The sequence below is a fragment of the Syngnathoides biaculeatus genome, chromosome 17 (assembly GCF_019802595.1).
Source record: "Syngnathoides biaculeatus isolate LvHL_M chromosome 17, ASM1980259v1, whole genome shotgun sequence".
NCBI classification, from domain to species: Eukaryota; Metazoa; Chordata; class Actinopteri; order Syngnathiformes; family Syngnathidae; genus Syngnathoides; species Syngnathoides biaculeatus.
In genome coordinates this window covers 22,735,680-22,763,388 of record NC_084656.1, presented here as the reverse complement: position 1 = coordinate 22,763,388, position 27,709 = coordinate 22,735,680, and the positions used below count along the sequence as shown (strand labels likewise).

The window sequence follows — 27,709 nt, the reverse complement described above, 5'->3', positions numbered from 1 at the left end:
CTCGAAGGGCGAGCGCCAAGTGCAAAAGAGGAGTGGCCCGCTTGAGGCCGGTGACGTCACGGGAGCGAAGGGGGGAGGGCGGGGGCGGCGCTTCCCTTGTGGAGTGGGTGCCTTTTGCACTCCCGTAGAGCCTGCAGCGTACCCCCCCACCCCCACCCAGCCCACACACACACAAAAAAAAAGTGTAGTGTCGTCCTCACTCATGCACGATTGATGAGTGATGGGGGTGGGGGTCAAAGGGAGGGCGGCATGCGGCACCGCCACCGACCGGCCGCACTCTCCTCCGCCGCTTGGGTCGGGGGGAGACAACAATTCGGATTGGGTTGGTTTTTTTTTTTTTTTTTCCCTTTGATCAGCCAGTGTCGTCGTTGCAGTAAGTGAAGATGAGGATGAGGATGAAGATGAGGATGCTGCTCGCTTAGCAAGAAGGAGAAATTGAAATCGGAGGAGGAGGAGGAGGAGGAGGAGCGGCGAGCAGCTTTCAGTTTTTTCTTTTTCCTCCAGTTTGTTGGGGTCGACATGAGCATCGTGGACCAGGCGTCCACGAAACTGTTGACTTTCAATCAGCGGTAAAAAAAAATTATAATAATAATGTGCATGTTGTGTTTGTTGTGGCGTCGTTGCATCTGTTGCACGCGCCTCCTGATCCTTTTTTTTTTTTTTTTGCCGAGTCGCGTTCCGCTCATGGAACTTAATCCGATCGGCGACGTCCTCGTGCAGGTGCCGAACTTTGGAGCGAGATCGCATCCAAAATGGCCAAGCGAGTCCTCTTTTACGGGTTTTTTTTTTTTTTTTTATGTGCTGCATGCATATGGACAGCTGCTTAAAGATTTATTGCTCTATGCACTCAACTCTATGTGGCGCACTGCTAGAACAACATCTTACCAGTAATGTTTTATTCACTACTAGTGGAATTATTTTTTAAAAAGAAAAGAAAAGAAAAGAAAAGAAAAGAGCTTTTTATTGTGACGCCCACTTGAAGTTGACGGCCAAACGAAACATACAACAACAACAATTACGTACGCTATTTATGCAAATCGCATTACGAAATTTCACTAGCTCCATGCTAACACGCAACGCAAAACGAAAGAAACGGGACGGTGAATGGCGTCGGTTTTGTGGTTTTGGACAGGAAAAAAGTTTTCAAACTCTTTATTGTCAGTCCCATTTGAAGTTTACTGCCAAAGGAAGTGTGAAAACAACTTGTATTTAAAAACAAGCTAGCAAATTTGCTAGCTTGATGCTAACAAATTGGAAAACGGCTATTGGCTGGCTTGAAATTTGAAACCGTTACCAAGCTTGCAACGTCATTTTGGACGGGCTGCGGACAACAATGTGCGACGCCGCAAGACGGGCCCAAAGTTGAATTTTTCCAGGTGCTTCCGAAAGGCGACGGACGCGGATTGCCGTGGCAATTTTGTAGCTCCTGCGGTCGTACGGCAGCCGTTTGGTAAATACTTGCCGCTTTGCGGGATTCTGTTTGGAAGGGAAGGCAACCAACGGCTTTTTGGGTTTTTGTGCGTTCTTCCCCGGTCGAGGGACGTCACGGAGATGCTTTACACGCCGACGTGCAATAGATGAACAGCCGCAATATGGAGAAACCGGATGAAAAGTTGTTTTAAAAATAGTTGTCGCCCTCCCACGTAGTTTTTACACGTGGAAAGTTCTGAAAACAAAAAGGAAGGATCCCCTGCTGCCTGCCCTCAGTGTCAAGAAACGGGGGAGAAGGTTGTGCAAAAACACTTTTCAGAAACAACAACAACAAAAAAGAAAAAGAAGAAGATGATGATGATGGAGGGGGAGTGCGAGCAGCAGTCCGGTGGAAGGTTCCCTCGGTTCCGAGCCGCCCACCCGGCTGCGAGCGGAAGGCCGACTTTGAAGCTCCGAGCGACGTCCAAACGCCTCCGTCTCAGGGCGGCGGAGGAGCTGATTGCCGTCGGCCGCCGGCTGCCAGATTTGACGCTGGCGTGCGTTGAGGCGTACACAAAAAGCCAAACGGAGCAAAGACGAAGACGCACGTTGTTTATACAAACGAGCGACGTCGGCTTTGTCCAACACTGACGCCGATGTCATCATAAACTTGAAACAACTCTTATTTCAACACTGCAATTAGCAATACGTGGCTTTTTTTTTTTTTTTTTTTTGGTCTGTTTTTTGTTTGATCATTTGCAGAGAACGGCGAATATTACAGTTGGATATATTCGTAGGGCTCTGTTATACTGCCCCCTGGTGGTGTAGGCGTGTATTAGAGGGAGCAGCTCAATGTACATTGAATTGAAGCAAGAAATAATCTATCGATCTAAGCGAATAGCAATAGAGAATTGTTTATCACAATAATATTCGATCAGGATGGTTGTCATCATCGCTCGAAGAATTTGGACGATTGCGCAAAATCGATTGTCGATTAATCGGGCCTGAAAGTAGCCGAGTCGGCGCAATGCTCATCCGCTACCGGCGGGGGCAGTGTTGACTCACTCGCAACTTCTTTTCTTGCAAATTATTCACGCTTTATTACTATTCCGCATATTGGACATATACCTAAAAATATACGGATGAGTCAAAGCGATATACGGCAACTTCAAAAAGGAGTGTTTTACGTTACATTTCACTTGGAACTACACTATTGTTTGACTTTGTCGTCGTATCATTGTAGTAGAATTTGGTGATATTAGGATTTCACGGTATGTTTGAAATCTTTTTTTTTCATGAGCAAATGAGCATGAAGGGATTTGCGTCCGTGTCGGCGGCCAGAGATTTTGTGTTTACCGAGCGTGTTTGCGTTGCAGCTCGGCCTCGGAGGACCTGGGCTGCCGGCGTGGAGACTTCAGCAGGAAGCACTACGGCTCCGTGGAGCTGGTGAGTCATACGTACGCTACATTGTTACGACTTATATGCGCGTCACAAAATGTCGGGGCTACGAGGGTGCCGAGCGCAATTTTACGGGCAGCCAAAATGCGCTACGTGACCTTTACCGCTGACGGCTGTCGTATCCGAAGTGGAGAGAAACGCAAAGCATCCGGAGAGGCTTTATGCGCCGCGTACGGGATGTCGTACATTGTGTACTACACAACTGCGAACGTATCGTAATTTTGGCACCGTGTCGAAATCCGTACGAAATTGTGCCTCTGCGGTGAGATCGCATTGTGTCGTAATTGGAGTGAATCGGACCGACGTTGGATTGGATCTCATTTCATATTTTTATTGAGTCGTATTGCGTCTGCAGTAGCTTTAAATGTATCGGGAATCATATCATAATCGGAGCAGATCCATTCGCAATCGGGAGTCGCTTTAGATTGATCGTGAATTTGATCGGATCCTAATCGGAGTCAATTGTATCGCAATCAGGAGTGTGAATTTCGTCGTAATTGGAGTGAATCGTATATCGAAATCATAATTGGAATGAATTGTGTTGTACTGTCATTGGTGAAGATTATCATTATCATCGTGTTCACGCGTCGTTATTGGCTCGTAGTTAGAGTCATTCTAGAGTGTACTCTAGTGTGTGTAATTTATTGTGTTACACTTGCAGTTGATCGTCGCATTCTGTGACTGTAAAAACAATTCTGTAGAATCGGATTTCGAAATGAATCATATCACGTCGGAGTTGGAGTCAGTCGTCTCGCATCGGTGTGAATCATACTGTCTGATTGTTTTGGGTTGTGATGGGAATCCATAGGGTTCGGGTTAGGATCGAACACGGGTCTTCAGAACTGTGAGCCTAACGCTTTACCAGCCGCCTGAATCATATAATAGTGACTTCAATTGTTTTGCATTGTAATCGTGTTGCGATATCGCAATCGTGTTTGGAGTCAGTCACTGAAATGGAATCATTTTTGCATCGTATGGAGCGCGTCATCGTATCATCATCGGGATGAATTGCGTCGTACGGGAATGGGAGCGAATCGGGAGCTCGAGAGATCGGCGTCGCACGCTTCGGACGGAGCTGGTTTTTGCTTTTCGTCACGCTTCTGGACAAACGAGCGAACGGAAGCGGGGAAGATCCGGCGCGGCGCTGGGCGGATGAGTCACCGTTCGCTGGGTGTGGTCCAGCGGCGCCGCCGCCTCCTCCTCCTCCTCCTCCTCCTCCTCCTCCTCCTCCTTCTTCTTCCTCCACAATTCATCCGTCTTGTTGTTGTTGCGTCGCTGCCGGCACGAAAGCCAGAAAGCCTCCCGGGCGGACGAGCGAGGCGTTGAGTTGAGTCATCGTTGCTTCTTGTGGGAGGGGGGGCGCAACAAGGCTTCCGCCGAGGAGGCTCCTTTCCGGGCCAGATTAGCGTCAGGGGGAAAACGCCGGCCGTCAATCAGCGGAGTGCTGAGTCGTCGGGATGAAGTCACTGACGGCCTCCAAAGAAAAATAAATATGGAAAGTGTACTTGTGCAAATGCCGATGTATGTTTTATGAAGTGGCCGCCGCTGCGCAGTGCAACGACAGGACTCCTAAAATACAGAAAAAGAATAAACTGAACCAACGCCTTTTTTTTATTCTTAGGATTATTTTTCTGCTCACTATAACAATCGACGAATTCATTTTTCATTGAGTTCACTGTCGATCAGAAAAACGACAAACGCGCATCCTTCATGGGAAGCTTTTTAAAACTGTGCAAAAATGTGCACGTTATTTTTCCTTCATTTGACTTTAATCCCATTTTCGTTTATTTATTTGCGGTAGTTGTTATTTTGACAAGCGCACCCGGAAAGTGTCCATCACCCTCGAGCTCTAATCCCCAAATGGTATTTTAATTGATTTATTTTTTTTTTGTTAAAAAAGGCTTTTATTAAGGAAAAAACAAATTTCAATTTTATTTATTTGTATTTGTGCCAGGGGTAGTCTTGTTTTGGTTGATGTAAACGGTAAAGTTGCGAACATTCATACCTTAGATAATCCCGTTATGAATACTCTGCAATTATTTAATGGGAAGGAATACATTAATGCAATATAAACTTTTCATCCAATGGTTTTTGATCGTGGGGAAATAAAGTGCACATGAAAATTGTTTGAAGAGATCCAAAAGGGAAAAAAGACTTTGGTGGAATTCTTACTTCTGATTTTATTACACACTTTCATTTCCCAATAACACCGTTATTGTTGTTGTGCGTTGTTGTTGTGCGCTTGCGCACGTTGTGAGAGTTTTTTGCCGTCGTCTGACACGAGAAACGCCAAACGGTAAGCGGAAGACGACGTTCTCGTCTGCCGCCGTCACCGACTTCTCCCGTCAGGCTTTTTGTCCGCTTTGTCACTTTGGATTAATCCGCGTCCGACGTGTGCGTTTGTGTTTGTGCGTGAGTGTGCGTTTGCGCCTGTGTTTGTGCGCGTCTGCCACCCGAGGACGCCTGCCGCGTTTGGTCACGCCGGGCGCTCCATTTCCGTATGCTGGCGTCTTGCTGCGCTCCTTCGAGTGCGACACGTACAACAACAACAACAACAATGGCTACTTTCTCCAGGTCGTGCCGCGCCTTGGGGAAATTTCGTACCCGCAACCTTGGGCAAGGGCTGTTCAAGGTCACGCTCTGCACCAAACGACTCAGTTATTCGAAGCGTTTTTACACCATACAGGCAAATCTAAATTTAGTTACACACCGTCGGTGTAGTACCGCTTTGTGCCACAACAGGCTGGGGGCAGCACTGAGCTCTATTGGAAGAACAAGCAGCATGATTAAGAGAATGAGGAAGAGGCAGAGAAGGCCCCAACTAGCTTCTGTATTTCTAGTATATTTCTCTCCAAATGCAATATGGTCACGCCAGCCGCTCGATTTCCGGATGCTGGCCGTCTTGCTGCGCTTCTTCGAGTGCGACATGAACAACAACAGGTCGTGCCGCGCATTTGCTCACCCGCTCGTTTCCATGGGCAGATTTCGTACCCGCAACCTTGGGCAAGGGCTGTTCAAGGTCACGCTCTGCGCCAAACGACTCAGTTATTCGAAGTGTTTTTACACTTTACGGAAAAATTTAAATTTACACACCATTGGTGTAGTACCGCGTTGTGCCACAACAGGCTGGGGGCAGCACTGAGTTCTATTGGAAGACAAGCAGCATGATTAAGAGAACGAGCAAGAGGCAGAGAAGGCTCCAACTAGCTTCTGTATTTGAAGCATATTTCTCTCCAAATGCAATATCCGGGCGTAGAATTTATCTCCTACAATTAACGGGGTGGGGTGGGGGGGGTTGCTATACTCCGATCCGAGCCCTCACTCCACAGAGCACACATAAAAATCTGAGATCCATATTTGCCTCCATAAAAGCCCATTAAATGAATGAGGTATCGTGACTGCACCGACAACCCCCCCCCCCCCCACTCCCACCCCCAACCCGAATGCAATCCACAAATCATCTTGCAAACCAAACTCTGGCCGGCGCCATGCCATGACCCATCTGACCCCCCCCACCAAAGCCCCCATCCCCGCCCAAGTGTCACCTCACTCTTGCCGCCCCGCCATCGCCCCCCCCCACCCCCCACCCCCCAGGAGGTGCATGAGTCTGCATTGACAAGTGGCCAAAATTATTGATTGAGCACATTTCATGTTAAACTTTGTCGCCAGCCCCCCAACAAGGACTGGGGGTCGGGGGGTGGGGGGGGGGTTCGCCAGCAGTGGGAAGAAACAAATTACAAATATTTAGTATTTTTTTACCTTGACTTACAAGTTGAATTTGTTCCAGCCAGCCCCCACGAATATTTGTCATTATTAATAAAGAAAAATAGCAGTTTTTCATATGAAAACACACCCAAGGATGATAAAAGAGCATTAAAGAAATCATTCGTTTTTTAATAAAGTACAATTACGATGTTTGGGCAAGTATCGATAACAAGTATCGGCTTTATTTCAAGATATCGGGTACTTGTGACAGCTTCCAAAATCACTCGTTGACTATCAAGGCAAAGGACTCTGGCGTGTAGTAAGTCCTCCACGCCAGTAGTTGGTGCTATACTGTGGCTGTTTGATATACTGTATCCACAAATCATCTTATGGGTCTGAAACAATGATAAATAAAACTTAAATCAAAAGTACTGAAAGTCACAATCATTGGGGGGTTTTTAAGGGGCGGGGCCTAGCTAGTTCGTCTCTGTGTGAGCGCCTGGGTGCGAGTGGTGGTCTAAAACAGCTCCTTGTGAGTGTTCTCATTTTTCTTTGTCTATTAGTCCTGCACTTTTGTCGTTTGACAAAAGCTATTTTCCAAGAGATAACAAAGACGACAATAAACGCTCGGCTACGTAAACAAACAACACGGAAAATATTTTAGCGCTCGTGTCGTCAATCGCTATCGCGGCGGACGGGAAGTCCGCAACCCTCTTTTCCTGCTCGGTCACGTGACCTGCGTTCTGCGCCGCGTCTCTCAGCGCTGCCCCCGGCACATGTTGTGGCACAACGTGGTACTGCACTGTACTTGCCTGTACCGTATACTGTAAACACCCATGAACAAATCAAAATGAAGAGGAAAACTCCCCGCCAGAGCGCGGCACCACTTTGTATCCTCTCCATTTCCCCGGGCCGACCCGAGGGAAGGTTCCGGGAGTGCCGCGGCGGCTCCGCTCTCGCGTTGCATAATTCAGAGACTCGACCTGCGTCCGTCTCGTCTCGCTTGTTAAAATGTCGGATGGCGCTCGTGTAGGGAGAAGATTTTCGACGCCAAGCTTGCTTAAATGTGGCACGAGGCGAAGGCCACGAAAGGGAGGCGGCCGGGGGCTGGCGGGCGAGATATAAGTCAAAGCAAATATGGATGCACTTTACATTTTGCAATGGAATGGCAGTGCATGCAATGTTTTTCTCTCTCTCTCTCTTTCTCGTGTTGTTGTTCATTTTGGATCGCGGGCCTATTAATATGGACGTTGCGTATTCGCCCCCGTTGACGAGATGACCTCACAAGGAGGCGCGCCGTCCTCCGCGCCGGCGTTTATGAAAGAAAAACGGGAAATTGCGCCGTATTCTGCGCACGCTATCGAGCTCTCTGATTGGATGGAGGAGGTTGGGGGTGGAGATTTGGCGATAAATGAAAGAAAAAAATGAAACTGTTGAAAAATGGTCGGGCTAATCTTTGAAAATAGCTCCAAACATTTAGGAATTGTCCACTCATCCGTTGTCTTTGCCGCTTATCCTCACAAGGGTTGCGGTTGGAGTTTTGGAATTGTGTCGTAGAAAATGTTGAATTGTGGGGGGGGGGGGGGAATGTTTCAAAACGTAGGAATGGGTTGAGAAATGTGGACGGAACTGGAGACCTTTGTGAAATAATAAATGAAAAATGTTGAATTGTGCAAAATTTTGAGTTTATATTATATTATATATTATACTTTGGAATAGTCTTACATACTCGGAAGGGTTGGGCTAATTCTTATCACGTTATCTGCATCAATTTGGGCAGCTTGTCTTTGAAAATGTGGTGTTGGGGGGGGTCGTCCTCAATGCGACATCATCGAAAGCTGTTCCCCCGTCATCCGTCCGCCTCGCCGCATCTTCGCAATGACCTCCGATGGGGAGGAGGAAGATGATGAAGATGGGGTTGCGGGGGAGGGGGAGGGGTTGTCAAAAGGCAGAAGTGATACGCCCGGTTGCCTGGCGACCAAACATGTGCTGCAATTGTGATGATGGTCGGCGTACTTGCTCCTCTTCTGCTGTTTGCGTGTAGACGCCAAGAAGATAACCTCGTAGTACCTCTCGGGGAAAATATGTATTTTACCATTTTCCAAGGCGCATTTCAGTCTGATGTGCAGTTTCTTCAAAAGTGCAAAACATCGGGAGGTGCTGTGATTCCCCTCAAACGCACGTTTGCGTGTTTTTTCTGTCCGCAATTTGGGGCGGGACCCCCGCGGGTAGCTGATCTCCAGCGATGCGGACGGCGCCATTCAGAGGGCGGGACGCTTCAGGGTGGAGAACGGCTCCGCAGACGAGGTACGCGAGACACGGACCTTTTACACCGATTAACTCTTTCTCCTCCATGTTTCCGTTTTGGACAAATAAAAGTCTCCCAGACCCCAACAATTAGACACATCCCCTCTCATCAATGCGTGGCCCAGAAGGGAAGTTGACCTTATTATTTGTGTGATGTGCAGAATTTGGACTACGCTCCCGGAACCTGGAGGAGGACCGACGTCCACTTGGAGAATCCCGAGTACCACACCAGATGGTTCTTTAAGTACTTCCTCGGGAAAGGTCAGTTCGACAAAAGGGTCACGTGGGCCGAGATCGGAACCACAATTTGATGACACTGCAAATAAATGCATTCAGTTCCTGAAGGAAACCTTCTTTTTATTTTTAAAAATCGACGGCGGTTTCCTTTCAGTGCACCAGAACTACGTGGGCACGGACGCCGAGAAGAACCCCTTCTACCTGTCGGTGGTCCTGTCCGACCAGAACAACCAGCGGGTTCCGCAGTATCGAGCCATCCTGTGGAGAAAAACGGTACTGACTCTTTTGGTTTTAGCTAGGCCGTGCTTAGCAATGACGCTAGCGACCACTTTCTGAGGTGCCTTGGATGAGAAAAACTTTAGTCAATCTTCTCGTCGCTAAACATTGCAAATTGTTCACTGCCGAATGTTCACTAACGTGAAATGCAAAATGCCATAGATGGGCGAATGGCGTTAGCATACATTTTGCTGTCACTGAAATCGGACTGTACAGCAATGCTCACAATTCCAAAGCCTCAAGTTTCTTTTTTTTTTCCAGCATTCCCAAATGCACCATGAGCCCCGTGATGTTTGCTCATTGGACAGGAAGTTAATGCGAAAGGGGGCGGGGGGACAATTTGGCTCCTTGGTCATCATCATGCATATCGGTGGACACGCATGAAGAACGGCAACAGTTTGTCCGGGGCCACTGGAAAGCTTTCAGGCGTCGAGCCGGGTCTTGTTGTTGTTTTCTGCACAGGGCACCTTGAAGATCAGCCTCCCGTACAGCCCCACCAAAACCCTGTCGGTCAAGTCCATCCTCAGGTGAGCCTCGCTCGTTGCCCCGAGAAAATCCACCAAAAAAGACGCAAACAACATGGGGGAAGCATAACATGTGGATGGGAGAAAATGGTGGATTTCAAACACCATGACAAAAAAAAAAAAAAAAAAACCATAAGTGCATAAATAATAGATTCAAAGCTAATGCACGCCTAAAATATATATTTTTTCCAAGTGCTGTTTTAAACATGGTGACTCAAAATGTTATCATAGCATTGTCGTCAACGCACCTTGAGGCCGTTTGCCTTGTCTCCAGTTATTTTTTTCTTTTTTTCCACCTCATTTGTGGCAGCGCGATGAACATGGACAGGTTTGAGAAAGGCCCGCGGGAGATCCTCAACCCCGACATTCAGAAGGTGAGCGCAAAGTGCTCCAAAGTGCCCTCGCAACGTAGCGTCACATCGCGGAGAGCGTGACGGAATCATGAGTAATATCATCAATGCAATCTGGTGGGGACAGAATCGAACGTCACACAGTTTTATAAAGTTAGAAGTTAATGAAGTTAGCATAACGAAGCTAACCGTCATACGGAACATAACGCAAAGTCACATAATATAACGCTACGCCATGTCATCCAACGTAATTTAGCATAACATGAAGTCACTATAATGTACTATACTAGCATAGCCTAGCATGACTTTTGTGTCCTCTCCCCTTCAGGATCTGCTAGTGTTGGAGGAACAAGAGGTACAAGTTGCCGCCCACCGTGATTTGTATCTTTGTTTACTTTTCAAAATGCATCGCGGGATCCACTGAGGGCGCGAAACGCGGCGCCACCTGCGCTCACGACATATTGGAAGGCTCCAACTGACCGCGCAGTCGCGGCAAGCCAGTGATAGCCAGCGCGGTCTTCGTGAGTGGAACCTGTCCGTGTTTCCGCAGGGCTCCGTCAACTTCAAATTCGGGGTCCTGTTTGCCAAAGACGGACAGCTCACAGATGACGAGATGTTTAGCAACGGTAAAAAAAAGACAAAAACAAAAAATGTTTTCCCCGCCCAGGCCGTCGTCTACACGCCGTTTGTCTGTTTGTGTTGTATTTGTGTAAGGTAGAAATGGGCAGCGAGAGCTTCGAGAAGTTTCTTAAACTGCTGGGCGACACCGTGACGTTGCAAGGATGGGCCGGTTACCGCGGAGGTCTGGACACCAAGAGTAAGAAGTCACGAGCGCGACGGCTTCAGCTTCCGCTTCCGCTCTTCGCCCATCTTAGCTAGCTAAGCTAACTTGGCTGGCCGCCTACTCCCGGTTGCAACGTCAAGCACCTTTTTCACACATTATCTATCTATCTATCTATCTATCTATCTATCTATCTATCTATCTATCTATCTATCTATCTATCTATCTATCTATCTATCTATCTATCTATCTATCTATCTATCTATCTATCTATCTATCTATCTATCTATCTATCTATCTATCTATCCATCTATCTATCCATCTATCCATCCATCCATCCATCCATCCATCCATCCATCCATCCAGTACATATTTTTTCTCATTTAGCAGTTTCTTATGGCACGTTGGTTTTATATGAGTCCGTCCTTGCAGTACTCAAAGTCCTTGTTGCAAAAACTTTATTCACGATTTGAAGAGTTTGTTTTCAAAACGAGACATAGGCATTTTTTTCAGATTTACGAAACTCGCGCCAAAATTATCCATTCGGAGGTGGATAATTTTGGCGCGAGTTTCGTAAATCTGAAAAAAATGCCTATGTCTCGTTTTGAAAACAAACTCTTCATTTAAACATTTCATGCCATAAGAGTAACGACAATCAAGACATCAATAGACCAATTTTGTGGCAGTCCGACGTGAAAGATTTTTCAAACATGTATGGGAAAAATATGGAATAACGATAGCTTTTATAGAGGAAACAAAACTTTATTCGGTACTACACAAAATCGCATGACATTATAGATGTCAAGTCAAAATGTAATGAACATTTTCCGAAAATGTGTCAGAAATTATGAAACGTCATTTGGCACACATCACGGTAAAGACATTTTGGCATTTAAAATGTGAAAAAATAACACTTGAGAACATTTTTTTGTCTCTGTCCAATCAATTATTACCTTTCGAATGATAGCAACTGCTGAATAATTCAATTAATTTAATCAGCAAAATGAAATGTTTTTCAAAATGAAATTCAGTGAGGTGACTCATTGAATTGTAGGAAAAGGCGACCAGTTGTGATTGGCCACCTGCGCCGTCAACGGATTAGCCGCTGAGTCAAAGTTAGCCGCGCGTCGAGCTGCCCTTGCTAACGTTTTTGCGTTTTTCCGCTCCTTCCAGACGACACTACGGGGATCAAGTCCATCTACACGGTGTATCAGGGCCACGAGCTGATGTTCCACGTGTCCACCATGTTGCCCTACTCCAAAGAGAACAAACAACAGGTGTGCGTCAAACTCTTGTCATTCCATATCGTGGACATCCAGCTTCAGGTCCCCACAAGGGCGGGGTTAAGTGTCTTTTGTCGCCCCCCGCAGGTGGAGCGAAAGCGTCACATCGGAAACGACATCGTCACCATCGTGTTCCAGGAGGGCGACGAGGCGTCGTCGTCCTTCAAGCCGTCCATGATCCGCTCGCACTTCACTCGTATCCTTCCCCGGGAAACCGCGTTAGCTTCTCCGAGCCGCGCTTCCTTCACTCGCGCCCGCAGACATTTTCGCGCTGGTTCGATATAACGGCCAGACTGACAGTTACAGGTGAGCGGCTCCGTGAACGTTTGGGTTTTGTATTATTTTTGATTTCACGACTTCACGTTGCCTCGTCGCAGGTTGAAGATTTTCTCCGAGGAGAGCGTCCCGCTGTTCGGCCCGCCTCTCCCGTCGCCGCCCGTCTTTACCGATCACCACGAATTCAGGGACTTTTTACTCGTCAAATGTAAGCGTGATGTACTTTTTATACGTACGCGGGGTTTTTGTTGTTGTATCTTTTGGTCTTTAGTGAACTTAACATTAGATTTTTTTTCAAAAAACATTGAACAGTTTAATATCACTCAAAACGTAAAAGACGTGTTTACGCTCACAGCAAACTTAGCCTTTAAACGTGGCTCGTGTTTTTGAAAGCAAAGTTTCAAGCCAATATCGTCCTCAGCCATCATGGCACGTTTTTGTAAACATCAAAACAGTCCCGTCTTACTTTTTTAACCACCAAAATATTCAACCAAAGCATGCATTCCAGTCTGCTAGCTTAATCCAGACATACCGTGTGAAAGGCCATAGATAGGCTAATGGAAATTAGCATAGCGGCACTCTAAGGATGCTACTTTAACGCAAAGTGAGGAATATGTACTACAACCCCCCTGGGAATGCAGTATCTTGTGGTACCTGCTGGGTGTCAACGACTGCACGCAAGTCTAAATTCGGACTTGAAGGCTCTTTTGACGTAATGTTCCTGAGGCGAACGTAATAAATATCTGCAATATGGCGAGGGCGCGAAGTATGAAAAGACACTACTGGAAGATTGAGGATCATAACCGCCGAATACGTCGTCTCGGTTTCAGTAATCAACGGAGAGAAAGCCACACTGGAGACGCCGACGTTCGCCCAGAAGCGTCAGCGGACTTTGGACATGCTGATCCGCTCGCTCTACCAGGACCTCATGCCCGACCTGCACAAGGTACCGCCGGCAAGTCTCGGGTGGATAACGGCACAATTTTGGGGAGTGTGGGGGGGGGGGGGGGGGGGCGCCTCGTCCTCCTCCTCCTCCTCGTCGTCGTCGTCGTCGTCGTCGCCGCCGCTGCGATTTGCGAAGATGCTGACTGCGTCGTTCACTGCGGCCCACTGCGCCACGGCGGCCCAGTGGCGGCCGCACGCGTGCGCACGCTCGCTGATTCCTCTGCAGTGCTGCCTTTTCCTTTTTCTTTCTCTTTGTCGCTTGTGTATGGTTTTTTTTCTTTCTTTTCTCAAATACTTGCACGGAAAAAAGATTTAAAAAAAAAAAAAAACCCAAGTACGGATTCATCAAATTTACTTCACTATGCAAGAAATATGCAAGTAAAGTACTGTACAGCTGCCGTATCCCTGAATGGGCTTAAGTAGAGTGAGCAAGAATTCCTTTTTGTTGTTCTTCCGAGCCATCCCGGGTCGGCTCCTCTCAGACTTTTGTCTTCTGCTTTCCCCGTTCCCCCCATCCCATCCCATCCCGTCCCTTCCCGTCCACTTGCATCGTGTACGTCTGTTTGAACCGCATTTTAGGTCCCTTTTTCCCCGCAGAACATGTTGAACCGTCGCTCCTTCAGCGACGTGTTGCCCGAGTCGCCGAAGTCGGCGCGAAAGAAGGAGGAAGCGCGTCAGGCCGAATTCGTCAGGATAGGGCAGGTAACGTGAAAATCGCAGCAGAGGGGAGAGTAGTAGTGTGGGCTGGGGGTGTGGTTAGCGTTTGGAGTTGGGAAAGGGTTACGGTTTGGGTTTGGGTTTGGGGCTCAGCGGAAGGTTAGGTGCGTCTCGGGGAGGTGAGGGTATTGGTATGGTTAATGTTTGGGGTTTTGGGGTTGCATAAAGAGGTTGGGATTCAATTTCATGAGGTTTGGGTAAACAAGGGTATAGGGAGGTTTTAGGGTTCGGGATAAGGGGTTGGGAAAGCGGATCAAATGCTTAGGGTTGGGGATATTGCAAGATTTGGGGTTAGGATCAGGGGTGTAGAGAAAAGGTTTGTGTTCGGGGTTGGAACTACATTGTTTTTTAGGAGTTCAGGGTAAGGCTGGAGGTCCTTGGTTCAGGTGGGTTTAGCTTACTAAAGGGGGCATGGTTAGTGTTGGACTTGAGGTTCAGGGTTAGGATCTCGCAGGTGAAGACAAGACAAGAGTTAGGGTTAAGGCTTGGGTTTTAGGATTAGCGATGGTTTAGGGTTGGGGTGAGGGTTTATGGTTTGTGTTAGGTGGGTCAGGACTCTGTGGTTAAGCTGGCGAGGGTAGAGGTTTTAGGGTAGTGTTGGAGGTTAGGGGATTTGGATAGGGTGGGTTAGGGTTAGGGGAGAGGTTTGTTTTTTTTTGCAGAGGGGCGGGGCATCGGCTCTGAAAAAATGGAATCTTATTGAAAACAAAGCCTTAAGGTGTAAGTTTGTGGCTGTTAGGCTCTGAAGCTGAAGACCATCGTGAGAGGCGACGCCCCCACCAGCCTGGTGACCACCGGCTTGTGCAGAAAGGAGGTGAGCGCCTGCGACCGAGCGAGCGAGCTAGCGTCACAGCTAGCGAGGCCGCCTTTTGACCGAGGGGGTGTGTCTCTTTTGGCGTGCGTGCGTCTGGGTCAGCCGTGGGAGTCGCATTCGTTCTGCGGCGCCTTCCCTCACGAGATGGTGTGCGCCGACTCGTGGGCTCAGTCGCTGCTGGTGGCCACCGACGCGGCGGGGGTCCTGCTGCTGGACGGTGAGCCGGGATTAATTGCAATTGACGTCCCGCCGGGGTCACCTCGCCCGTCCTCCCGATCAAAGCCGGACGGGCTCGATCAATCCGTGGGTCTTCCGTCCTTTCCGTTTTCAATCGGCAATCGAAGCCCGCGTCGCGCCGACCGATAATTAGCATCATTATTATTTTCCAACTGTGATGTTTTTGTTTTCAGTATGTCGATGCCACAAGTTGGCTGCATAGCACTAATCTTGTCAAAATGAAGCTCCTCAACTGACTTCAACATAGTTCCTCGGCATCAAGACGCCACAAGATGCTGCCATCTCGTAGCAAGTGAACTCCTGAGTCCTCGTTCTTGTATTTCCGATCTGACCCGAAACTTTTTTGAATTAGCATGTTTTTAGTTTTTGATTTCAAATCAAATTGGACTAACAAATGAATGAGTCTGTTTTTTTTTTTTTTTATTATTTCTATATTTTCAATTGCCAGTAGAAAACGGAAATAAGAAGTCATCCACCGAGTCTCAGTGAGCCCCTCAAATGTAAGTCCTGCAGGCTAGCTAACGCGTCCCCCCTTTTCTTTTCTTTCCAGGCCCCGATCCGCCCCCGTCCGTCACCGGTGGGTGAGCGTCGGGCAGATCGATCCGCCGTTTTTTTCCTTCTTCAGCTTTGACCTTTTTCCTCTCCTGCGTGTCGCAGAAGCTCCGGCGGCGCCGGCGCCGGTGCCGCTGCAGCTGTTCGACAAGACGCTGCCGGTCAAGCAGATGGACGTACTCGAGCCTCAGGACTTGCTCGTCACCAGGGCAGACAAAGGTGAAGGATTTTATGACATCACACCCCAAAATCAGATCTCAACACTGCTGCACTAGTATCCGGCGTTGCCGTTTTGCCTCGGCAGAGGTTTGCACTTCAATCTCCGTGACCGGATCGACGCGCGACCTCCTTTGCTCCACCGACCGATCGATCGATATCGATCTGATGTCGTTTGTGTGCGTCTATCCCGTGGAGCTAAAGGAAGTACATCTTCACCGCACGCGTACAAAGTATACGCCCGCAAAGAGGGGAACGCGCAATTTCAACGGGCGCGCGGCAAAAGCGCGTCATCGATTTTTCTCGCTCGCCCTCGTCCCGACAAATGTGATTAACTCGCTTTTGAGGACGCGTCTTGCACGGCTTGCGCTATGAAATCATACCAAATAGCAAAGAAATATCTCAAAGGGTCACGAGGCTGTCCCTTGCAGTGTCAAGATTTTGTCCTGGATTTTGCAGTATTAGTACTGCTCAAACATATACAAAAATACACGTATATCTGAATAGTATTGCTCAAGATGCATCATTATCAAATATAGATACTTTTAATTTTAACTAATAGGATAAAGTTTCAGTATCATGTTGTGTCATATCATTTTTCTCTAAAGATATGGAACTGATAATATGGAAAATGATGATAAATTCTATCAGTCAGTATCAAATAATAGTACTTTTTCTGCTGGGGTTGGCGCAAAATACTGATATGATATATTAATATGTAGTGTCAAGTATCAATAGATTGACATCACTTGTCAGTCTCATTGTTTGTATTATTGGGACAAAATATTAATTTGTTTTTGTGTCATTTTGGTTTTCATCTGTATCAAGATTCGGAACATCAGATATCAATATTGTACATTTTAGAGGTGAGAAAAAATCCCAACGTAAGGATTTTTTTTTTTTTTTTCAATGAAAATCAACTCTCAGTATCAAATACTTTGATATTGTTGCTGTTAAGGGGTCGGAATATATGTTGATATTGCAAAAATATTGCATTTTTGTCTGCAGTGCGAGTATCAATAGATTACAACATTAGATATCAATGGTCATGCTTGTCACGCTTGGACAAAATATCAATATTGTTATGTATCAGTTGGGCAGTATCAACATCAATATCGCATATGGCTCAGCGCTGTTTTATCGCATCGAAATCGATATGCGACGTCGCCTCTTAGGGACGCCACAGAGTATCAGAACCGCATGGTACTGTTTGGTTGACTGGCAAAATGGACTTGATGCTGCCTCTCTGCGGGGGGAGGGACAAAATATCGATACCGTGATTGATATTTTTCCCAACTGACAATTGACGGCTTCTTCTTCTGTGGCTTGCGCGGAAGACGCTAAAAGTCGGGCATTTGCTGTATTTGCGTCGTTCTGCCAGGGAAGGACGCTCGGCTGTACGTGTTCCGCCTGAGCTCGCTGAGGAGGGGCCCGGACCCGAAGCAGGCGGCCCGGAGCAAGTGCGACTGCCGCGAGAATAAACTGGAGAAGACCAAAGGTGGGCCGGAAAGCTTTTACGCGGGATAAACTGACAGAACCGAGGTCAGCTGTTCCAGTAGGCTTTCCCTGGCGTTTTCGTACTGACGGGCCCGGCGCGCCGATCCAATCAGCTGTCCTCTGCCCCCCCCCCCAACCCACCAGGTTGCCATTTGTACTCCATCAACACACACCACGGCTCGGAGCTGAGGATCGTGGCGGCCATCCGGAACAAGCTCCTCCTCATCACGCGAAAACGCTTCGAGGGCTTCGGCGCCGTCGGGGGGTCCGACTCGCCGGTGGAGGAGTTCCAGTACATACGGGTGCGCGGCGCTCGATTTGACAGCACTTGTCAACGATAGGTGCACGTCGTATACATGGTGGCTTCAGGAGCTTGAATCCACTCGCTTACTTGCGCCGGTCCACGTGGCGCGCCTTACAGGAGATCTGCCTGTGCGACCCGCCCGCCGTGATGGCGCTGGTGGACGGCCCGACGGGCGAGAACGACAACATGATCTGCGTGGGCTACAAGCACCAGTTTGACCTGATCAACGAGAGCACGGGCGACGCCTACCGACTGCACCACGTCGACGCCAACAGGGTGACGCGCCAAAACTCCCGTGGAGACGGGCCCGTTTCTAAAACCCAACTCGTACGCGCGTAATCAAACACGTGCAATCCTAGGAAATATGAAAGCACACTTTTCAAAGTTTTTCTCAATTGTACAGTTCTCCAAAAAAGAGTCACGATGTGCTTGCTTCAAGTGGTTTATTCGCCTCTCCATGACGTTTACTGTAAAATTGTCCCAAAGAAAGACAAATTTTGTTCAACAATGAAATGTTTCATGATCATAATCAAAGTCGGACAAAATATAATGCAAAATCCGATAAACTGAATAAGATAAATGAACGTAGATCTTGGTCATTGTAAACCTTCTCACTCCCGCTACTCTCGCCAGCACAGAGCAGCAACACATACGCACACAGCATACAACAAAGTACAAGTAAAAATTGTATATTTGAACAAAAGTAAAACAAACAAAACATATTATTATATCCAACCACAAATAATGTGAAATGCCATAGACGGGCTACCAGAAATGAGCATGGATTTGAAGACTTTTCGCCCGCTTCTTCTGCAGAATGGCACGGGAACTACCATGATAGCCAATCCAAAATATGAAGTTCATCTTTTGCTTTGTCGTCAGGTCAATTTCGTGACGGCTATCGACGTGTACGAGGACGGCGAGGCCGGTCTGCTGTTGTGTTACAATTGTGAGTGACATGACGATTATACGCGATCACAATCATAACACCGCTACGACTACCACAACTACTACCACCAACATCACGAATGCGTACACGGAAAGAAGTTTTAGCATTTATTTCTTATCCCTGACATCCATCTTAAGGTCCGTGTACTAGTATGCTCTTTGTTTGAAGACATTTCAGCAGTAGAACACCAATGTCTAATTGGTAAAAAAAATTTACACTCCAAGTACTCAATTAAATCTTACTAGTAAACTACTGTGGTGTAATAGTTAACACTACGAGGCCCATCTAGTAGCGCTATGGCACACTCACTTGTACCCTCCAGGACCAATAGCACCAAAATCCCCACTGGTGGTATGTGATTTTCCTACTAGTATTGTTTTACTGGTGACAACAATGTGTGTGCTAGTTCACAAAACTGCACTAGTGAAGGTTGGGGTAACCCTGCATACGACTAGTGCTACTAGTGTTATACAATTCTAGTAGTTACCATAAACTAGTATGGAATTAAACCTTACTAGCATTTAAACCTTCGTAGTAAACTAAACTAAATTTGTAGGAATGTGTTACTCACTAGTACCGGTAGTATTGTGAATAATTATTCGCTATCATTCATTCAATATCATTGGTGTCCATATGAAGGTCCAACTAGTAGAAAGTTCATCATCCTCACTAGTCAGACAATTCAACACACTAGTGGATGGAAGAGGGTGTGCTAGTAGAATGATTGTCTTGCTAGTAATTTTTTTTTCCCCTCTAGTAATACCACTTTTGGCCTAATACTATGCGATAAAACCCAACTAGAAAACTACTTTGCTGCTTTAGTAACACTATGAAGCCCATCTAGTAGCCATGTGTCGCTCACTAGTAGCCTCATTTAATATTCAGTTGAAGTTCTTTGTACTGTACTAATGCACTCCTGGTCCTTATTAGTATAACATGTTTGGCAGACTACGATGAGTGCTACTAGTAACAGAAAAAACTTTTGGTTAACGCCGAGTGCTTCCCAAGTAGTACTGGCGGGGCAGATGCCGACAAGTCCGCAGTTTTACCTCGTTCTTAGCATGCAGTTGTCCCACTAGTATACCAAAATCGTCCCATTCGGGAGGATAAAGCGCCTACTAGTGCATTTTTTTTCTTCCTCGGCAGATCTTTGCTCCTACAAGAAAGTTTGTCCGTTCAACGGTTCCACGCCCATGATCCAGTCCAACGCGTCCGACTTCCACTTCAGCTGGAACCAGATGCCCAACGCCATCGGTACGTTGCCACGGCGATGCCGCGGTTAACGCCGTACACCTTTTACAGACACAAATACACAAAGTGGAGGAGCTGCTACGCTGTATTCTATTTTAATACGGGACATTCGAGGTAACGGTTCACGCTTCACATCAGGAGGGGGCAGCATGGCAGCGGTGCAGCCAGTTTTCTACAGAATGCTCTCAAGATGAAGTATCGCTGCCGGCGTGGGGCAATATCGCAGTACTGCCATGTAGTATAGGGTTTGAAGAAATGTCATCAATATGCCAAGATACTGATACTGTAGCTGCTTGGAGTGGTACGAATATTGCATAATTTTTCTCTAAAGATATGACAGTACAATACTGTACTGTATAATTATTTTTGGTAAGTACCCGTATTGTGATGTTACTGCCTCTCTTAATACATTGGTATCAATTCATCAAGAGTCGATACGGTTGTTGTTGTTGTTGTTGTACAATACAGATATTGCAATATACGCTTTTGTCTTCATCACCTTGAGGCTGGCGTTTGTTTTTCTCCGCAGTTTGCGCCTTCCCCTACATCCTGGCTTTCACCACAGACTCCATCGAGATCCGCCTGGTGGTCAACGGCAACCTGGTGTACACCGCAGTAGTCCCGGAACTGCAGCTCGCCTCTTCGCGGGTCAGTACCAGATGTTTTGCTGGACTCCTAGATATTGCTTTGACGGCGCAGGGCGAGTATTTGATATTTCCCGATGCTCACAATTTCCCGGTAGCCAGCGGAGTTCATTATTCCATTCATCCCAGGAAGTCGTCCAGGTGCTTAAGTCGAAAATCAGCCCCAGACCATCGCGATACAACCACTCAGTGACTGGGGGCAAAATGCTGTTTTTTATTTGTTTTGGTTTTTTTTTTTTTTTTTTTTATCAAACTGCTGTGATATTTTTAGATTGTTGGCTAATCTTTCTTTAGTGAGGTCAGCAGTTCTTCGGTTGTCAGTTTGGCGTCTTTTGTGAGTCACTGTTGAGGAATTGCGGTTGGCTAAGTTCTCCGCCGAAAGTTTACCCGATGTTTATTGCTTGCAGTGGCCCAGACTCTTCTCTTTCAAAAGAATTTGTTTACAAATATATCGCACAAAGTCGGTGACGTTCTCTTACCGCGTGGCTCCAATTGAATGTTTGTACCGCATAGTTACGTACCCGGTTCGAGTGTGAGATGCCAAAACTGGTCTGACTTCACAACATCTTGGTACAGTATTTGTCTTCCCCGCATTTGACGTGACAAGACGAGATTCAGTCCCTCATCTTTATCTTCTGCTCAAAAATTGTGCGCCGCCATTTGCGGGGATTTGTTAGTCGTTTTAACGGTGTACAAAAATACATTTCACAGAAAAACTACGAGAGATGCTTTCATGCCTAGCTGTACTTGACTAATACATTCAGGCGTCACGGTGGCTCAGCTGGTAAAGCGTTGGCCTCACAGTTGTGAGGTCCCGTGTTCAAACCCTAACCCTGTGACCCTTGTGAGGATAAGTGGCTAAGAAAATGGCTGTAGGGATGGATGGATGGATGGATGGATAATACATTCAGTGGCGGCAGTAAATGGCGAATATGAACGTCCACAGCTGCGAATGAGGTGATCACGCCGAGTGGTCCAGGCCCTGAAGTGAGAAATCAGCCCCACAAAATCGAAACTGCTGCTGCTGGTACTGGCATGTTTGACTGTAGGCGTGATGGCCTTTTTACTCAAATACCGTGTTCATGCGCACGGGGTGTAACGGGCAGTCTTCCAAATAGTTCAAATGTCGTCTCCTCGCTCCACAAAGTCGTTGAAGCGTTCCTTTGGCAAGGTGGAGCGCTCAGTCAGGTTTGCGGGTCTTTGATTGTCGTTGTGGGCTCTTGAGAGCTCCACGACTGTTCCCACTTTTCTCTCTGTGGCTGTCTGTGATTCGCATGGATTTGTATAACTTTGTTTTCTTGTGAATTTTGGGGCTCGTAAATATGCATTTTAAAAAGAAAATAATCTGGACTCGGGGATCCGGGGAGCACTTTTCCACGTCACCGTATCCATCCCCAGCACGAGCGCAAGCTGCTGTCTCGGCTCTCGTTTGACCACCGACTTTACGAGCCCAGCGGGGATCGTACGGCGCTCGCTCCGCACGGCTACCGAGCGATCGTGACGTTGCTCGTATTTCATCGGCGCAAATTCCGGAGAGCGGTCGCCCTGCCTTCGGTCAGAATTGAACCCTCCCCGTCTGCGCAGTCGGACATCTACTTCGTGTCGTCGGCTCCGGTGAGCTCGGCCTCGAACTGCAGTTCCAAGGACGCCAGCTCGCAGAGTTCCCCGCAGACGCCCACCGGCTACGAGATGCCGGTCTTCCCTTCGCCGCTCGGGGACGGTAAGCCACCAAAAAAAAAAACACTTGTGTTGAAAATGTGAAAACTTCCCTAAATATGTTGTGTTTGTCTGTGTGTACCCCTGTTCTCGGTCCCTGGTTCAGATTCGATACGGATCCCCTACGGTACCAGGCTTTCGCTGTACACGTCTAAGGACGCCGAAGGTATCGCGAACGCCGTACGAAAAACCACACGCGAAGTGACCGTGGCGTCCTTGTCGTCCTTCCTCCTCCTACCGACCGCTCGAAACGAGGGGATCACATAGAACAAGAAAGAGGAATAATCGGCGAATGAGAGCGGAGGGCAAAGGTCGAAGTCAAAGCTTAACTTGACATCTGAACCCCGCCTGGAAAACTGAATTTGAAACGTCAACTGGAAACCTTAACGCTGGCTTTGAAAGGAGACTTTGCAACCTGAACCCTCGCTTGAAAAGCTTCACCCCACTTTGAAAGTCTCGTGAAAACCCGAACCCGGTTTCGAATCTCTAATTTGAAACCTTCAGCCAAGGTGAAAGAAAACCCTAATCCTTGTTTGGAACCCGCATTTGAAATCCACACTGTAGTTTGACACCCTAATTTGAGACCCCTTTTTTGAAACCCTAATCTTGGTTTATAACCTAACACGGGTTTGAAACCCTATCCCTAATTTGAGGACTTCTCGGGCCGAATTTTGTGACCAGTGCTGCAAGCGGGCTGGACGCGGTTTATCTCATTCCACGGACCGGTGTACTCCGCAAGAGTTCTACGTGTGGAAGAGGACGCAGAGGATTTCCGAAATAGAGTAACGATGATCATTTTAACAAAGATTCACGGAAGTCGATGCACGTGATTTGCTTTTGCGGGCCTCTTAAAATGATGCGGGGGCCCAGATCTGGCCCCGCAGGCCTCGAGTTTGACACCCGCGATGCAAAAATCATGTTCGCCCAAGCGCATCATCGAGCCCAGATTGGCGCAGACGGGTCTGCCGAATTGGCGACGGCGCAAAAATAAAAAATGCGACAACAGAACCCGGATGAGCGTTTTCAAGCAACGGTTCCGTCACCAAAAGGGGGAAAAAAATGAGAGCCGATTAGGCAGACTGCGAGGAGGGAGGGAGGAAGGAAGGAAGGAAGGAAGGAAGGAAGGAAGGAAGGAAGGGGGGAGGACGTGATTTACAGATTGCACGGTCGCCATGGAGACTTTTGTCAGCCCAAATCCAAATGAGGAAGGGAGTGGCGGGTGGGGGAGGCGCAGGGTCATGTGATGTCACTGCAGCGGCAATTAGCGCTAAAAGCTCTCGTAAAGATCTCGTCTCGTGACTCATGCGTGACAGATAACCCCGATCGCCCCGACGGAGCCCCGATAACCCGCGTGGTGGCGTTTCATCGGAAGCGGCAACAGTGCCCCCCAGCGGTCACCTCCGCAACAGCCGAGGAGGCTCCGAAGACACCAAACAGATCCGAGCACATTCCAGAATTCTTTGGAATTATGACAATTAAGCGGAATTCAACCGATGTTTTTTCCTCCTCTTTTGACAAAAAAAAATTCATTTAAAACCTGAACACAAAGTTGAAGTTCCACTTTGATCCCCTGCCTCGGGTTTGGAAACCCAAATTTGAGACCAGAACCCTCAACTGGACCCGCCATTTCCAAAGATTATTAACGTAATGTTTCAGTGATGGAGATTACACGTGAAGATTTTTTTGCTGGTTTTCCAACTAATGCTTGCGATATCTCAATGTTATCATTTATGATGTAACAGTTTGAAATTTCCGGACCACGTAAAATCATGCGGCGGGCCGGATGTGGTCCCCGGGCCTTGAGTTTGCCACCTGTGACTTTTTCTTCAGTATTCCAATTTTTCCGGATTTTTATTTATTTATCTGGTTGGATCATAACGTTCTTTTCATTTTTTTTCTTGCTCGTCGTTTCCAATCGTGTGGCAAACCGAAGCAAAGCTACCCGTATTCCTTCCGCGCCACGCCCAAAATGTACATTTTTATTTTTATTGTTTGCGCTAACGTTGTGGAGTCGGGCCGCGGCCTCCCCGCAGGCGAGTCGGCGTGCAAGCGCATCTTCAAGATCCCGCTGTGCAACCTGGTGGGCCGCAGCGTCGAGAGACCCCTCAAGTCGCCGCCGGCCGGAAAGGCGCCGGCCTCCGCCGCCGCCCCCGCCGTCGCCGTCGCCCCCGCTCTGGCGTCGGCCGCGCATTCCCATTCGCTGTCGCTGTCGCGCATGGAAATCAAGGAGATCGCCAGCCGCACGCGCAAGGAGCTGCTCGGTAAATGTTCGCTTCTTTCTCTTTCGGTTTCAACTTGAGATGTCGACAAAAACAAATATATTTGGGGAAAAAAAAACAATTTATTTATTTTAACATTTAGATTTGTTTTCCATTGCTTCTATTTATTTACATATTTAAATTGGGGGAAAAAGGCTTGGATAAATGCATTCTAATAATTCATTAATGAAAAATAATTATTATTTCTCTTTTTTTAATAATTCATTTACAATTAAAGAAGCAATTGTTAAAGCTATATGTAAAATTATTTAATTTTGTATTATTATTTACAGAAAATTAATAATTAATCAACGAGTTTATTTCTCTGTATATTAAAATCAATTATCACTAATGAATACAATAATTAATGTCAATTTTTTAAATTAAATTCTGTAAGTGTTTGTTTAGGTTAAGTTTAATTATAATTAATCAAGCATTTAATAAAATTGGTACAAATGTTTCAAACTTAAATAATTATTAACCAATTATTCAGTGGAATAAAAAAAATTGCCTGGAAAGGTTTTGATAGAAAAATGATATATTACATTTATATCCTGCCTTATTTACCATTGAGGTTTCCAAAAAATAATTAATCAACAATTTATAAAATAAATATGTTCCAAATCCGCCCAAAGTAATAATTTGATAAACTAAATAAATAGTGCATCTATAAAATTATTTTATGGTAAGATTTTATTTTGATCATTTCCAATAATTCAACCAACCACTTATTTCATAGAATATAAACCTTACTGTACATGTACACTGTTGAACATTTTTCTCTTTGCAATGAAATAATTAACCAATTCCGGAGCAAAATGAATGAAAAACAGAAAAGAAAATGACAATTCAGTGCACGGGCCTTCACTGCTATAATAAGAAGAAAAACAAAATTTGAACAGGCCTGACGGAAGAACCGAGCAGTAAGTCGGAGGGCGGCGCGTCCAAAACGAAGAGAACGAGCAGGAAGAACGCGGCTGAGGAAGCCAGAACCAGAGCGCTAACGTCCACCAACAGCGACAGGTCAGCCGCCGTCTCCTCCGCCATCCTATTTGACGAATATATTCGTCGCTGGTGCCGAACGCTCGGATTCCAGATGACGAATCGAATCGCTACGGTCCACAAGTCAGTAACCCCACCGGAGGAGGACAAAACGATTTCTCCCTCAGCAGGTTGGACTGCGAGGCCAGCGACGCCGACTTGGAGGGGGCGTCCGTTTTGGAGCCCGAGCCGGAGACGTCGGTGCTTTGGGCCGACGGGCCGCCGCTCGCCGGCGCCTTCGCCCTCGAAGACGTCCCGGACCTCAAGTGAAGACAATCCCGCCGTGCACTTCCCTTAAATAACCACTTCCTCTACCTTTCACGCTGCTCACAAAAAGGTTCGCAGGAAAAACAACAACAGTGGATTCTGATTGGACTTTTCAGATCAGATGAACCCAAATTGCAGAAACGTGAACCCCAATTGAACACATTTAAATGGATCAAAACACCCTCTCGACTTTTTCCAAATAGCGTACCGTGGCGCCCGTTCCCATTTTTCTGCCGTCCACCATTGAGGGTGTGTCATATAAAACATCACTTTGACAGTTTTCCGGTAAAGTTGATTTTTTTCCACTCCCAGTTGGACATTTCAGCACTCAACCATATTTCGTCACCCCAAAGTGAGCTAGCTTAAAGCCGACAAAACGGGAAATGCCATAGAGGGGCTAACATGGATTAGCATAATTCCTTCAAACAACCGACCACCACTTTGCTGGGGTAGTTTTGAATTTTGCAAATGCAAAAAGTACGGAAAACATTCAACCTGCATCCAAAAGTTTGGCAAAGGTCAAAGTTCACCTGTAAAGGTTCTCGTGCATCGGCCCTGAAATTTCACCTGAACTTTTTGTGAGTGGCGTGTAAACTTTTCTTGAGTACCATTGCTGTGCTTTTGAGGGTTTCTTTGTTTTTTTTTTTTTTTTTTTGCATTCCTTCCGTCTGCCCTCTTCCAAGATGGCTGCCGTTCCAGACGGTCGTGTCAGCGTGTGCGCGTTTGTAATCAAAACCCAAAGAGCGGCGACCCGACCAGCTTCTACTTGCGGCCGTTTCGAGCGACTCCCCAAAAGTTACGAAAGTCACATTAAGCCCGAGTTTGCTCATGTAAGTGTCGTATCCGGAAAAAAAAAAAATGCTTGTGGAGGTCTCTCTGTACACAAAGTAGCGCTGTGTCTGGCATGCATATTTATAGATGTGTTATAACAAACGACTACAGATCTATTTTATTCTTTTATTGAGTATATTCACGGGTACGACGTCGCGAGCCGGCTACTTGCGCTTTTTGTCGAGCGTGCACAGGTTGTAACAGGGCTGGAGGCGTCTCACAAGTGCCATTTCCCAGCAGCCGGCGCGGAACTGCGTCACCTCCTTCCGGGGGGGGGGGGGGGGGGGCGTAGCAGCAGCAGCAGCAGCAGCAGCCATGATTGTAGTCCTTTTCCAGCTAGCCCCGTTATTCCAAATTGCAGCGGTACCTCGGTTTGGTTTTTCGAACAAATCGGTTTTCTAACGAAAATTTGGACCACACGTCCTGCACCTCGACGTCAAATTTCAACAAAATACAGTGAACGCTTGTTTATACGCGGGGGGGGGGGGGGGGGTTACGGTCCGAATCCACCCGGAAAACCAGATCGAAAGTCCGCTAGCTTAATGCTAACTTGTCGTGAGCTCAGGAACAAGTCACGTTTTAACGCTAACATGTCATGTGAAATTCTAACAAAACAAAGAAAATTAGCATTGAGCTTACTTAAAGGTGGTCATAAACTTTTGAAACTATTTTAACACACACGTCGAGCAGCAGACTACAAAACGTAATTAAAAATTGCAGATTGACACCAAAATATCCAAGCAAACCAGATCATTTTCTCTCACGAAAATCTGCGAGTTGAATATTAACATCGAGTATAATGTGAAACTCCACGGACGGGCAAACGTAAATGAGCCTAGCTTAGGCGTTGAACTGATTAGTCG

At 47.0% G+C, this 27,709-nt stretch overlaps 1 protein-coding gene across 4 annotated transcripts; it reads left to right on the top strand.

Annotated features, from left to right (window-relative positions):
• Positions 1–369: 369 nt before the first annotated feature.
• Positions 370–27,709, top strand: garnl3 (GTPase activating Rap/RanGAP domain like 3). 4 transcript variants are annotated; one of them, XM_061800619.1, is made up of 31 exons: positions 370–569; positions 2,787–2,856; positions 8,806–8,880; positions 9,042–9,141; positions 9,272–9,390; positions 9,856–9,920; positions 10,228–10,291; positions 10,596–10,622; positions 10,818–10,893; positions 10,986–11,084; positions 12,222–12,325; positions 12,419–12,527; positions 12,592–12,637; positions 12,709–12,815; positions 13,438–13,553; positions 14,150–14,254; positions 15,009–15,083; positions 15,186–15,300; positions 15,871–15,897; positions 15,978–16,091; positions 17,470–17,586; positions 17,730–17,887; positions 18,007–18,165; positions 18,772–18,838; positions 19,985–20,092; positions 20,619–20,737; positions 22,318–22,453; positions 22,556–22,615; positions 24,483–24,710; positions 25,610–25,730; positions 25,877–27,709. In XM_061800619.1, the coding sequence occupies exons 1-31, from the start codon at positions 520–522 to the stop codon at positions 26,016–26,018; spliced, it is 3,078 nt and encodes a 1,025-aa protein (XP_061656603.1). In that variant the 5' UTR covers positions 370–519; the 3' UTR covers positions 26,019–27,709. The 4 variants fall into 4 exon arrangements, with proteins under 4 accessions (XP_061656603.1, XP_061656602.1, XP_061656601.1 ...); XM_061800618.1 differs by having other exon boundaries at positions 14,132–14,254; positions 25,880–27,709; XM_061800617.1 differs by having other exon boundaries at positions 14,132–14,254.